This window comes from Lacerta agilis, chromosome 10 (genome assembly GCF_009819535.1).
Source record: "Lacerta agilis isolate rLacAgi1 chromosome 10, rLacAgi1.pri, whole genome shotgun sequence".
NCBI classification, from domain to species: domain Eukaryota; kingdom Metazoa; phylum Chordata; class Lepidosauria; order Squamata; family Lacertidae; genus Lacerta; species Lacerta agilis.
The window spans coordinates 14,958,061-14,972,561 of NC_046321.1; the positions used below are offsets into that span (position 1 = coordinate 14,958,061).

The 14,501-nt window shown below is 45.4% G+C and overlaps 1 protein-coding gene across 1 annotated transcript; it reads right to left on the reverse strand.

Annotated features, from left to right (window-relative positions):
- Nucleotides 1–221: 221 nt before the first annotated feature.
- Nucleotides 222–14,501, reverse strand: BPGM (bisphosphoglycerate mutase). The gene is made up of 4 exons (XM_033162272.1): nucleotides 14,441–14,501; nucleotides 9,661–9,721; nucleotides 5,880–6,535; nucleotides 222–2,075 (listed from the first exon to the last, which is right to left on the reverse strand). The coding sequence occupies exons 2-4, from the start codon at nucleotides 9,678–9,680 to the stop codon at nucleotides 1,894–1,896; spliced, it is 858 nt and encodes a 285-aa protein (XP_033018163.1). The 5' UTR covers nucleotides 9,681–9,721; nucleotides 14,441–14,501; the 3' UTR covers nucleotides 222–1,893.

Consider the following 14,501-nt stretch of genomic DNA (forward strand, 5'->3'; position numbering starts at 1 on the left):
ATATTTGTCATTATCAGGATTTGATCTGAAGGCACATCACACAACAATCTTGCTAAAACCAACCAGGACTGGGCCTAAACAGTGCTTGGATCGGAGACTGCTGAGGTACCCTGTAAACTCCGCTTCAGATTCCAAGATGGAAGAAAGGGAAGGAACAAATGAAAGAAGTTACTGTAGTAACAGTTGCTTGCTTGTTTCACAAAGATGAATACACACAGAGATAGCATTTTGTATGTGCAAACTGAATTATATTTGTCACTTGTACAGGTGCAAAAAAAGCAGTTCAGTTTGGATAAGCAAACAAGTAGTGCACATTATTTTAGATCTCTCCCCCACAGTTCTCCCCTGAAACCCTACCCTGTCAAGGATACAACTCTGCAATGTCTTCAAAGTTTCTAATATATATAAACAAAAGCATTTGTGCTTACAAATGCTGACAGAGGGTCTCATGTAGTGCAAGGGTCTATTAGAGGGGAAGTTGTAGGACACTGGGGGCACCGGAGGCTATTTTATCACTGCTTCCTGTTGGAAGGTCGTGACCCCAGAAGAGAGGAAAATACTGGAATTAAACAACTGGCTGCGATGATCAATGGGATTGTAGATCCTTCCCCTTTCTGAGCTTCCTTCTATTTGTTAATTGACTGTGATTGTTTTACATAGTTCTGTACTTAAAACAGATTAGTATTCTATGTTCTGTTTGAACCTGGAAAAGTGATACACAACTGTTTAAAAACTGAATACTCAACACAGCCCTGACTGTCCCGAGAACATTCTACTGGACAGCATCAGTTTACATTTGCATGTTCCAGTAGTTCAGACTTCACAAAGCTGGTAAGTCTTCAGGTCTTTTGGACTAATACGCCACCAACCCCACAACTGTTCCTATAGCATTCCTACAGGGTACAATGTATAGGAGCTGCTGGCCCGGGAATGAAAGAACTTCTGTGCAATGGAATTTCCCCTCTATCTCCTCTTCCTGCTTGCATGCCCCTCTCAAAAAAAAAAAATTATCCAAGTTTCCTTAACCCTCCGGAGCAGATTGAGGATGGCATGTGGAGTGTGCAGCAAGAGGAAGCTCCTTTGTGCACCTTGTGCATCACTTCGTTGGAAACTGCCCATTCTCCCTAGAGCACAACTTATGTCCTGACATCCAAAGCAAAATTTAGAACATAAATCTTAAAAAATAAAATAAAAAATGAGATTTTGAAGTGGTACCATCAACATTCACCCTTCATTACTGCGTATGGGTCAAGTCTAACTGGGATTCGTTTTTTAAATGGTCCTCTCCAACATGGGAAGTAAAACTTGGGAAAATTCAGCCAATGTGAGCATTTTGATGCCTGTAAAAATATAAGGCCTTTATTCAAAACAACATGCATCAAATGCATCAAAAATCACACCAATCAGTTTAACAGAGATTAATGCTATACCAGAAGTTGTCGAATTGCAAACAGTGGGGAGAAAAATTCGGGAGGTAGGGAGCGGGTATTCTAAATTAAATAATTATGTAGCTGTTTAGCATCTGTGAACCTGAAAACTTGTAAATATCACTTGAGGCCTAGGTTAAAATCATATATATATAGCACACACCAATCTTCAGAATACCGGTTCTTGCTCTGGCCTTCTCCAATAGTGTAAGACTTATACAAAGGATATGGAAAGTTTATAACAACAGCTTTCTGTTGTTCAAACAAAATTCACTGTTACTTGTAGCAGGATCCAACACAGCTGCTAGAAGGAAATAAGGAATAACCAAAAATGGTGTGCTAAAATGCTAAAAATCTACCACTTACTGGGAACTTAAGCAAGTCCTCACAGGGCAACCACAAAGCGCTACCCTTTTCCTGCACACGATAAGAGGTAAATGGGGGAGCATTTTGCATAAGCAGTCTTTCATTTCTCAAGAGTGGGCTTGGCTTTGCCTTGATCTTCCACTTTCTTGATGGCAGCTTGGATTGCCTCTTGGTCGCCAATGAACTGGTGCGGGCCAAGCGAGCGTAGATCCTCATCAAGCTCCAGGAGAACTGGGACGCCAGTGGGCAGAGTCACATTGACTATGTCCTCATCAGAGATGCCTGCAGAGGAGGAAATAATGGAATGTTTACGTGTGCCTCTTGTGCTTGGTTCATGGGAGGCTCCTGGGCCTAAGCTGCCATGAAGTCTCATCCTATTTACCAAACTTTCAAAATCTAGTGAAGATCATATAACCTGGAAGAATACTTCATTTCATGCAGAACGATGCTTAGTAGGTTGCCCTTGATTGTTCCCCAGAACAATGGGCAGCTATCATGGGGATCCGGGGTGGGGGAGACAGTCCCTGCCTCCAGATGAACCATTCAGAGCCTTCTTAAAAAAAAAAAGTAGGCCGTTTGTTTGTTTGTTTATTATGACGTGGGTGGCGCTGTGGTCTATACCACAGAGCCTAGGGCTTGCCGATCAGAAGGTCGGCGGTTTGAATCCTCGTGATGAGGTGAGCTCCCGTTGTTCGGTCCCAGCTTCTGCCCACCTAGCAGTTAGAAAGCACGTCAAGTGCAAGTAGATAAATGGGTACCACTCCGGTGGGAAGGTAAACGCTGTTTCCGTGCGCTGCTCTGATTTGCCAGAAGCAGCTTAGTCATGCTGGCCACATGACCCGGAACAACTGTCTGCGGACAAGTGCCAGCTCCCTCGACCTATAGAGCGAGATGAGCGCAGCAACCCCAGAGTCGTCCATGACTGGACCTAATGGTCAGGGGTCCCTTTACCTTTATTATTATTATTATTATTATTATTATTATTTCAATTTATATACCACCCTTTTTCATAAGATCCCATTAAAAACACATTACAGAACATCATATTAAAGACATATTAAAAATGATGTCAGGCAGCCTAATAGTAAAATAATCATCAAAACTAACAGTTCACTTCCCCACACTTTCACAGGCCATAGAATATTTATCCCATAGGCCCTGGGTAAAGGGAAATGTTTTTGCCTGGTGCCTAAAGACATGTAAAGATGGTGCCAGGCGAGCCTTTCTGTGGAGAGCATTCCAGACAGGAATTAGAATAGGGAGCAGTCATCGTGCCATTTCAAACACAAGCATCCCCATCTTTCCAACACAGCACTCCTTTCCTTCAGTAGAGTATTATACATCACTGAGCAATGCACTTCCAAAGGTTTCTCTTGAAAGGATAACAATTTCAGATTTGTTTCAAGAGATGGAGAAAGAGGTTGGGGCACTCTGGCAGTCCCTGAGGGTTGGTCGGTCTTTACCAGGGGTCAAAGTTTTAGCATGGCAGGTCCTGTGGGACACTTTGCCTGACAATAAGCCTGGCAGGAGTCTTCGCTGTCTTCTTTCAGACATCTTTTGAAACCTAGACAGCTCTGACAGGCCTTTTGAACGTGATCTCTTTTTTAACACCTAGCCTTTGTGGATCAAAACAAAATAAAAAATAAAAAAATTCCTTCCAGTAGCACCTTAGAGACCAACTAAGTTTGTTTGTTCTTGGTATGAGCTTTTGTGTGCATGCACACTTCTTCAGATACCTTTGTGGGTGTTATTGTAGAGTCAGTGTGTGTGTGTGTGTGTGTGTGTGTGTGTGTTGCACACTGCCTTGCTATGTTTTCTTTTTTAATGGAAGAACAGTTTACAAATATTTAAATAAATAAACTGAAGGGCCTTGGATAACCTAGGACTCTTTCCTGCCTTGCCTTGCCTCCTCAAAGTGTGAGCGAAACATGGAAAGTCTGTACCAGGCAACTTCTATGACGACACGCTGGAGGGCAACATGAATGTCAACTAAGGCCAGGGTCTGGTTACTTTACACAACTCGTAACACAAGACGGTTGACCTTTCGTGTGACTTGTGCATCTATTTCTCTTTGGGTTGTGGCCCCAGCAATTTTCAGCATACCAAAATTTTCAGCTGAGCAAAAGCAATTAAGTCCACATTGCCTGCTCGGATGCAACAGGAAATCATAGAATCGTGGAACTGTAGAGTTGGAAGAGACCACATGGGTCATCTGGTCCAACCCCTTGCAATGCAGGAATCTTTTCTGCCCAATGTGGGGCTCGAACGCACGACCCTGAGACTAAGAGTCTTGTGCTCTACCGACTGAGCTACCTGAGAAGCATATGTCTATGTAATGGCACATCTACATTACACACCATTTACTGGGCCTGGTTTGGTCTTTTTAGAACATTCTGCCTTTCCCACCCTACCTGCTCCAAATGAAAAAGGTTCTTGGAAGGAAAGCACAAAAATAAGGGGAGGCATCAGCCTTGCAAGCAAGTTCACAGAAGTTACTAGCTCCAAAACTAAGCAACAAAGTTTAACTGGTTAATCTCTGCAAGTCTAACTTCCTTCTCACTTAGATTGTTCTTCTCTTTCTCTACCAATTCTTGCACTGAAATCTCCTCCTATTGACACTGGCCTATCAAAAATTTCTCCCCCAATTGGTCCAGAAAGGCCTCTGCTTTATACCATATTTTCTGATAAGCGTAGGGTGATAAAGATGACTTTGATGAGATTCCTGCATTGCAGGGGGTTGGACTAGGTGAGCCATGGGGTCCTTTCCCACTCTGCGATTCTATGAAGCCAGTAGGTTCAAATTAGAAGAATGGGGGTGCAGGCTAAGCATCGGGGAGAACTTCCTGACGACAGGTCACGTCAGAGTGTAGTGCAGGCTGCCTCAGAAGCAAGCAAGCAAAGTGAACTGTGCAACTTTTACAACAACCTCCTATTTCTGCAATGTTACCTAATGTCAGATCAGGTATTACAGCCTATAGCTTGGGCAGGGACCGAAGGAGTACATGAGGATACGTCGCTTTGATTTATAGAGGCCTCCAGACTTGGAGTCACCTCTGTTGAAAAGGCCTTCTCCAAGTCTGGCAATAGCCTAGACGCATTAATAACCAACGTCCACCCCCTCAGCCTTCTGAGGAACTGGCTGACACCTGCGAGAATGAGGCCTGCATGTTTTGTTGGCAATCAATGGGTAGGTTTGGTATTGGGAAAGGCCTGATATTGGGAAACATTGTTCCCGCGAGGTCTGTTTGAATAAGCCATTTCTAAATACGAACGTTTCGTTTTCATCAGTCGGTCACGGGGAAATATCGCACGCAAAAGGAAAACGTGGCACCAGCTCCAGTGGTTTCCGGGAGTGCCACAAGCCAAACGACAAGCACGCTGTACATATTCAGCCTCCTGGGCCTTGGTTGTTTTCGCCATTTGTCTCCTGGGCTGGAGAGCAGGGCAGAGGGCAAAGGCTTGGCTGTCAGAACATCACGAAAGACACACGCAACACAAGCTCCCGCCGCATAACTTAGGCCCACATATTTCTTGGGAAGATGGCGAAGGCAAGGATCGCTGTAAATAACTCTCCAAACTCGAGAATGCTCTAGAGGTTGTCAGCAACGGCCATCTGGCTGGCTAGCTCGCAAGGCTAAAGAAGCGTATACGGCATTTTGTTTCCTAAAGCAGGGGTGAGGAACCGGTGGCCCTCCAAAGGCTGTTGGACTCCCACATCCAATCACCCTTGATTGCTGGAACATGCAGAAGAAAGCCAATGGAACTTGTGAAGGCCACAAATTTCCCCATTCCTGCTCTACGAACTTATCCACACTACGGACAAAGAAACGCAATGGGCAGCCCTTCCCTCTAGGGAACCAGGGAAAGGCAGTCCTCCAAGAGGTCTGTAACAGAGAATTCTCAGGATGCTTGCTGACCTAGGAGCCTCAAGATTTTTCGAGAGAAGCCACAAGAACAGTTAAAACTGCTATAAAACTATTAGTATAAATGTGCCCTTTTTAATTTAAGAGAGAGAGAGAGAGAGAGAATGAGAACAAATAGCCAAAGGAGACAGGATGGTCCACAATGTTTATAGCACAACATTACCTTCCAAATGTTTCAGCAAAGCGCGTGTGCTGTTCCCGTGAGCAGAAATTAAGACCGTCTTGCCCCTCTTCACCTCCGGAGCTATCCTCTCGTTCCAATAGGGAAGGAGTCTATCAAGCACTTCTTTCAAGCTTTCTGCCCTCGGGAGTTTCTCCAGCGGTACGTCGCAGTGCTTATACCTGCGATCGTTGTAGATCTCGTGGTAGTAAAGGTGGGACTCGGTGATGGGAGGCGGGGTGACGTCGTAGCTCCTCCTCCACCTTTTCACCTGCTCTTCGCCGTGGTTCAGCGCCATCTCTGCCCTGTTGAGGCCTATCAGGGCGCCGTAGTGCCGCTCATTCAGCCTCCAGGAAGATTCAGTGGTGACCCACTCCTGCCCCATCTGCTCCAGCACATGCCAGGCAGTCTGAATAGAGCGGCTCAGGATGGATGTAAACACAAGGTCGAACTCAATGCCAAGAGCTTTGAGGTGCCTGCCGCAGTTCTGAGCCTCTTTTATCCCGTCGCTGCTCAGCTTCTGGTCCACCCAGCTGCAGAAGCGGTTCTCTTTGTTCCAGGCCCCTTCGCCGTGCCTCAGCAGGATCAGTTTGTACTTGGCCATTTTGGCTGCAACTTCCTTGGGTTTGCGACAGGAGTAGCATCTAATGATAGACCATCTAATAAAGAGATGGAACACACAGGTCAAACGCTTTGGGTCACTGTGTTGTGGGGATCCCTGGGGATCCACAGAATCTTGTCACGAGTTGCCCGATTAGATTTTCAGCAATGAGAGATGAAGGCAGCTCATCCACCATTCTGTAACATGTAGAAGAACATTGGGCATTCCCTCCACTGCACTCTCAGCTCAAGCACAGCAATGGCGATTACTGATACGTTCAGCCAGTGCTACATGTAAATTGAAGACTAGTGCTAGAAGCACGGTTAGTGGGTGGTTTGCTAGACCGGATAGCTGGGAGGTTGCCTGCTCTTGGTGGGGTTACACTCCCTCTGAAGGAGAGGGTATGTAGCTTGGGGGTACTTCTGGGTCCTCTGCTGCTGCAGAGTGCCTCCCCCCAGCTTCAGCTAGTGGCCCAGTTGTGCCCCTATCTGGACAGTGAGACCACTGTTGTCTACGCTTTGGTAACCTATAGGTTTGATTACTGCAATGCGTCATATGTAGGGCTGCCTCTGAAGATGCTTCAGAAACTTCAGCTGTGTTTGGGGGAGGGGGTAATTGGTTTGTAGTGCTGTCCAGATGTTTTGGACTACAACTCCCCTCAGCCCAAAACCGAGGGCACCAGGTTGGGGAAGGTTGTTCCATCCAATCAGCGACAACATGCTCAATGTGCATGTTGCAGAAGACAACCTAGGATGACACAATTAAAGTTCCTTGCGGTCTAACAATACCTGCAACACACACCCAATGAAACCTGGCACTCAAATTGGCAAATGCAGGATTGCGTATTGAAACCAGCGATGTGCATCTCCTGATCTATCAAATTCCTTCTCATGCACATATGAAAATCTTACCATGTTATCTCCTTTCCAGTCAATCCTCCCATGCCCTGTAATTTCTATTTACTCCTGGTTATCCACAATCTAATACAAACATATCAATTACATTTTGTAATCCGTTGCTCTATCCTTATACAACTTACCTAGACTCTCTTCCAGTTCCACACACACACACACACACACACACAAAAGTGTATTCAAGCAAACACAGCTGTCTATATTGCTTTTGAATAAGATCCCTACCTCCGTGCCCTCAAGTCCATCATGTGCCTCTAGCTCAATTCAGGACATTATATAAATCTCAAAGGCTACAGTATTAAACATACCTAATCATTTGTTGATGGCACCCGTCTGTCTTGAGAGGCAATGGAGTGTGCCTCCGGGGGTGAAGTCAAACCACTGGGTTTGCAGCATCGAAGTGACCTCCCCGGGGCGCAAGACTGGGCAGTGTGTATGGAGGTCCTGGGCTGCCCAGACAACAAGGACTACCCTCCTTGGCCTCGCTGATGTGGTCCAAAGGAAAGCAGAGCAATACATTTGGCACCAGCTGGGCTGCAGGGGTTGCTGGAAGGAGACATACAAAGTGCCACCCAACCGTCCTAGGGATTCCGCTCCGGATTTGTGTAGGGTTTACTCCTTAGCCTTTCCTTCTCCCAAAGATATCCCGCAAGGCAGCAGACATGTCCAGATTCAATTCAGACGTGCAGGGACCTGGCCTCTGCCATTATGGTGCACAGAAGCTACCATGTGATGCAGCAGCACAGCAGAAGTGGCACCTAGTTGTCTGGGACCAGTGAGATAACATACAAGGTCTGAGGGTTAGGGTTAGGGTTAGGGTTAGGGTTAGGGTTAGGGTTAGGGTTAGGGTTAGGGTTAGGGTTAGAGAGCCAGTGTGGTGTAGTGGTTAAGAGGGGTAGACTCGTAATCTGGGGAACCGGGTTCGTGTCTCCACTCCTCCACATGCAGCTGCTGGGTGACCTTGGGCTAGTCACACTTCTCTGAAGTCTCTCAGCCCCACTCACCTCACAGAGTGTTTGTTGTGGGGGAGGAAGGGAAAGGAGAATGTTAGCCGCTTTGAGACTCCTTAGGGTAGTGATAAAGCGGGATATCAAATCCAAACTCTTCTTCTTCTGAGTGATATGGGGAAACAATGCCAGTTCCAAGATTCAAAAGTGTGGAGGCAGTGCCATATTTTCATCCCACAGTAGCCATTTTTCAAGTGTTCAAAAAGAACATCTGAGATTCAACCCGTGAAGGAGGTTTGTGTGTGTTTGGGTGGTGTGTGTGCGCACACCTGCTCCCACAATGAGCAGGAAGGTCTGAACGGGGCTTTGAAGTACATACAACTTAACAGTTGGCAACCTTGCAACAAGCAACAATATGGAGCAGCCCCTCCTGGTGTGTTTGGACTGTCCATGCTCCATGCTCCCATCTCCTTCCTAAGTTTGAGACCTTTTAAATCCCTGAAGAGGGCTCAATACATTGACTAGAACCTGCCCATATTAGGATACCCCTTATACAACAGGTATTTCTAATAGAGCTTGTTTACTGCTGGGAGAAGGTCGGTGGGCGTGACCCTCTTTCTCCATATCTCAAAAATACAGCTGTTGAGCAAGGACATTTTTTTGTGCTTGTTTTTCTGCTGCTTTGAGACTCATTTGCACCTCTGCAGGACTCGTACCATTTCCAAATAAACTAGCTTAATTCCCAATAAATCAGCTTAGTTTTGCAGGTTTTTAATAAACCACACTTCTTCAGCCCTTTCACTGATAACAGTTTCTTCATCATAGACCCTCTGACTGCACCACTGGAATTGTAACGCCGAAGAAGCGTTCGAATTAACAGGAATGCTCAAACCTAATGGAAATTCAAACCCAAAAGAAGCAGGGTGCCACATCAACTGGTGCTAGCAATCAAAATGGGGCTGGTGCACGATCTAGACATTGACAACCTAGTTTGCACATAACACTACACCATCGCTGGTCCAGCCTAACTACAGATTTGTTTCAATATGTGAACCCAGGTCAATGGGCTGGCCCTAGTTTATTTTCTGCCAATAACCCATGATGCTAATCTATGTTTATTGTCGTCTTACAAACCATAACTCTATTTAAGTATGGTCTGACATTTTGCCCAAATCCAACCACACTGCTTTATCATGGCTTGCTCGGTCAACCCATCCCACACACCTGCCAAGCTACAAAGGCACGAGACAAGAGCACATAAAAAATAATCATGCAACAATCTGCTTTAAAACAAGATAAGGATAAAAACAATTTAAACTCACCTTATCCATTGCAAATGCATTCATCCTACACAAATATGAGGCAAAGGACTTTGTAGGTAGGCTGCAATATTAAAAGAGAAAATGAACAACACAATGAAAGCGACTGAAGTTAGGATCGGGGTCGGGGGGAAGAATCAAATATTAGTATTCCCTGAGGTGGTAAAACTGTGTCTAAGCTATGCCACTTCAGGTGAGTTCAGATGAGTGGATACTCCTCCATACACAACAAAACCAAAATTACATGAATCCTTGAACACTGGCACCCGGCATGTTAGGGAGAAGCATTCTAGCCTGCAACATCCCCAACATGATACTAGAATCATAGTTGGGGCTAGATCTACTTGCTAGTGCATAAAAATAATAAATATATTGTTGTTTTCTGAGAAACTGCAGGCAATTCAACTCTGAAGTTCAAACTTTGCTTAAAGCCTAAGTCCTGTTTGCTGTTCGATTTCCAGTTTTCATACCCAAACAGCATGGAGATGGGAGAAAGGCCTGTTACATAATCAGTTCCTCCTGCTGGGCCAACGCTAGGTTCAGCTGCCTGCAAAAATCAGAGCGCTCTCTGTGACATGCAGTTCCCAGTGAAGCCAAGCTGCAGGGCCGCCACAATTTCTCCGGAGCGCAAAGCAAACCAAGTCTGCCCACTGTCAAACAGGCATCCCATTAAGAGACATTTGAGTTGCGTCAAAAGGAGATTTGTGTGTGTGCTGCCATTGGCTTAAGGTTTCAGTCCCTTTCTTCCCAAATTAAGCAGTACTTCTAGGCTCTGAAGACTACTAGTTAGTTTTAATGGAAGTGGTGAGGCATACAGTCTAATATTTTCTATAATCCAGAAATGGGATATTTCTTTGTGGTCTGACTTAATCTACCACCACCATCTGCACAATGGGGAATTGGTGGAATACAGTAGATGGAATGTAGCTACACATTCAGACACAACAGACGTGGATTTTGGAGATCTGAGAATAGGATCTGCCAACTCTTCCCTTTAGATGAAGGCAGCCAGGTGTGGGATTGGAGTGGAAAGAGGTTTTAAACCCTCCTCATACACACAATATATCCACAATTTAAATCACCTCCCCTCCCTGCTATTTGCCTTCCAAAAGAAACATTTATCAGTACCCATATGGTCCCTGTATGATATTACATACCATATATACTTGAGTATAAGCCTAGTTTTTCAGCACATTTTTTGTGCTGAAAAAGCTGCCCTCGGCTTATACTCGAGTGAGGTGTGGCGTGGTGGGGGTGGCGAGAAAGAAGCCCTTTCTCTCCACTCTAGCCGCCACCCGCTCTCCCCAGTCAACCATTCCTTAAGAAGTGTACAAGAACGGCGGTTCTTTACTATCCCCAGGCAGCTTGTTCCATTCCTGAACTGCTCGCATAAATGCAAACTTGGCAAAGGAAGAAGAGGAAGAAGCAGCCCAAAGGGTTGCTTTCGGGCTGCTCGTTCCTCCTCCTCCTCCACAGCAGCAAGGGTGAACCGGCTTATACTCGAGTCAATAAGCTTTCCCAGGTTTTTGTAGGAAAATTAGGTGCCTCGGTTTATATTCGGGTCGGCTTATACTCGGGTATATACGGTATATTTGTTCCTTGCCGGACAAATAGCAGCTTTTGGTGAGGGCATTTACGCTGCAATGCTGTGCCCATTTATCTGGGAACAAGCCCCATTAATCTTAGTGATTCTCATTTCTTAGTAGACATGAATAGGATTGCACTTGCAATCTGGTAAATGGGGCAGGGGAAAGAGATGGCAAACACACACAGCTACATGGCAATGCGGACACCGGGCGGAGGCATCCAGCAATGTTAACACGCAAACACTCATCTTGCTGTTGATTTCTGCTTATGTTCTGTGAGCCAAGCTACCACTTGCTTACTTGCAGTCACTGGATATCAACTTGGTCAAATGGTCAGTGTTTCACAAACTTGGGTCACCAGCTGTTGTTGGACTACAACTCCCATCATCCCTAGCTAGCAGGAGCAGTGGTCAGGGATGATGGGACCTGCAGTCTAGCAACAACTAGAGACCCAAGTTTGGAAAACACTGGTTAAACTACATGTCCGGTACAGATGAATGATACAGAAAGAAACAGAATGGTCTCCTGTACTGTATCACTCTTTCTGCCATGAAGTCCCAGAGAAGGGATCCAAACGCCTTCAGCTGACTAAGAGCCTCACAGTGATATTAATAGAAGTCATACCTGCCAAGTTCGTCTACAAGGTTAACCTTTAACATGGCAGGTCCCTATAGCTTCCATTTTCATTTCCCCTCTCAAGTTCAAGTAAACACAGTTTTCTTTGGAGGAACTCTTTAGGCATTGTATTTAGGCTCCTACTGCTGCTACAGTTGTCCTGCTTCTGTGCCTTTATGAAGAAATTGTTATTTCTGTAAAAACTTCACCTGCTTAAACTGCTGTAAAATGGGTGCAAGGTTACGGCCACAGAGAGATGATAACTCTACATCTCACATGGCATGCTCAGTCTCAGAAGAAGGTCTATCACCGTATTTCTGTCATGGAAGCTGTACCTTTAGAATAAAAACAGCGAGTGACGTTTCAAGAATCACGACATCTCTACATCGATAAAACAAAAATCTGATGTTGAATTCCTGCTTTCTCTGCAGCTGTTCAAGGGGAAAGAAGGTGGAAATCCTAAAGGGAAGCTTTCAAAGTACTGCAGAAACACCCAGCACTACTGCAGTTATCTAACTGTCCATAGTAAACTAGTGAGGACAGAAAACAAGAACTAATTGGTTCTGTTAAAATGCAGCACACACAGGCGAGAGTGTTCTTTTTGTTACCAGTCACCTGATCTGTCCAAGAGGTTAAAGGAGAACTCCCCAGTGTTCCCATGAGGCTCCTGGAGAACAAAACACAGGGGCAATCCAGGATAAACCGTTTCTGCAAAGAACACCAGTGTACAAACAAGACAGGCATCTTCAATATTACAAATATATGGGCAGGATGGTTTGGAAAGGGGTTGGTGCACATGCAGTTATCATCTATTGGCATTTTTGAACCAAATGTTGCTCTCTATTCCTTCTCCCAACCCAGGTGCAAAGGAGAACAGGGCTCCAGTACTTTTAACAGTTGTGTTAATCTGCCCTTCCTCCAAATAGCTCAGGGTAGCAGACATTGAGTCCCTCATTTTATCCTTCCAATAACCCCATGTGGTAAACCAGGCGAAAATGGAATGACTGGTTTTGAGTGACCAATAATTTAATGCTCTTCCCTGTCCTGGTCCAACGCTCTAATCATTGGCCCCTGCCTTAGACAGGGGTCCTGCACCTTTTAAGGTGTAGGCAAGAGAATTTAAGCAAATGTACTCTGCAGTGGAGGATAGGGGTGCCTGGCGTGCTCTGGTCCATGGGGTCACGAAGAGTCGGCCACGACTGAACAACAACACTCTGCATGACAAAATAATCTCTTCTACAGAGCTATAAAATGTTCAGGCTTCTTCCATCTGGCAATCCCACTCTCAGTTCAGCCCCCGTGCTGCATATTGACCTACATAACAGGTGCGATTACCAGCCAATAAGGGTCAAATGCCTGTACTACTCTTGAGCCTTTAAAGTATAAACAACAGTTTGATCAAAGGCAATCTGCAGGAAGAACCCAGAATGATCACCTAATTGCAATACCCTAATTGTTTGTGAATCCAGCTGCTGTTACACACACAAAAGCAAAGCCTGGTAAAGGAATATTTACAAGGTGTTGGTTGATATTACTCAGATAGCATAGCTTTGAACATTTTTTAAAAAATCTATTCTAAAATTCCTTCTCCAATTCATGTGATTTTGCACTGGGGGAAAAAAGTTCATCATTAACTTCCAACTATATTTACACCAGTTTCTACGGGTGAACCAAAAATGGCACAACATTGCACTTAAAAATACATCACTGGATACAGAGATCCAACACGGACTCAGATCACAAGCAGAAACAACCTATAAATCACCCTGACACTCACACCTTTTACGGCCGCAAGTCAGTTCAATCCTGTACACAGATAGTCCTGAGCTAGATTAGACCTATGGCCTAGCTCAGTGCAAAGCAGCTTCCTATTGTCATAGACTCCAGTACTTTGGCCACCTCATGAGAAGAGAAGACTCCCTGGAAAAGACACTGATGTTGGGAAAGATGGAGGGCACAAGGAGAAGGGGACGACAAAGGATGAGATGGTTGGACAGTATTCTCGAAGCTACTAGCATGAGTTTGGCCAAACTGCGGGAGGCGGTGAAGGATAGGCGTGCCTGGCGTGCTCTGGTCCATGGGGTCACGAAGAGTCGGACACGACTGAACGACTGAACAACAACAAATTGTCATAGAACCATGGAGCTGGAAGGGACCCTTGAGGGTCATCTAGTGGACCCCGCCCCACCCCCGCAATGCAAGAATCTCATCCATGACAATGGTCACTGAACTAAAGACCAAGTCTCCAAACTCTAGCTTCCAAACAGCATCCTTTTTAAGCCTCACACTGTGTTTCTCCAACTTGAGTACCCAGCTGTTGCTGGACTACAACTCCCATCACCCCCCCCCGACCACTGGTCCCGCTAGCTAGGGATAATGGGAGTTGTAGTCCAACAAGAGCCGCCCGCGCAAGTTTGAGAAATACACTGAGGAAGAGCAACATCCAAGCCCAAGACTAAAATTAAAAAGGTGCCTAGCAAAGCAAGCCTAAACTGCCGCCATGCACCATTAATTTATACTCCATTACATTACTGGTTGAAATCCCCATGCCAATATTGAAAATTGCTCTGACCACCAGTTACCTCGGCACAAGAGAAAGCCAGACCGCCGAAAGCAAAGACAGCACCCGTGCAAATGTTCCTG

Coding starts and splice junctions, on each gene's coding strand:
- BPGM (XM_033162272.1), bottom strand. CDS start 9,680: ATGCATTTGCAATGGATAAG. Junction 6,536..9,660: donor ATGCATTTGCAATGGATAAG/GTGAGTTTAAAT, acceptor TCTCTTTATTAG/ATGGTCTATCATTAGATGCT. Junction 2,076..5,879: donor TTTGCTGAAACATTTGGAAG/GTAATGTTGTGC, acceptor CCTCCTCTGCAG/GCATCTCTGATGAGGACATA.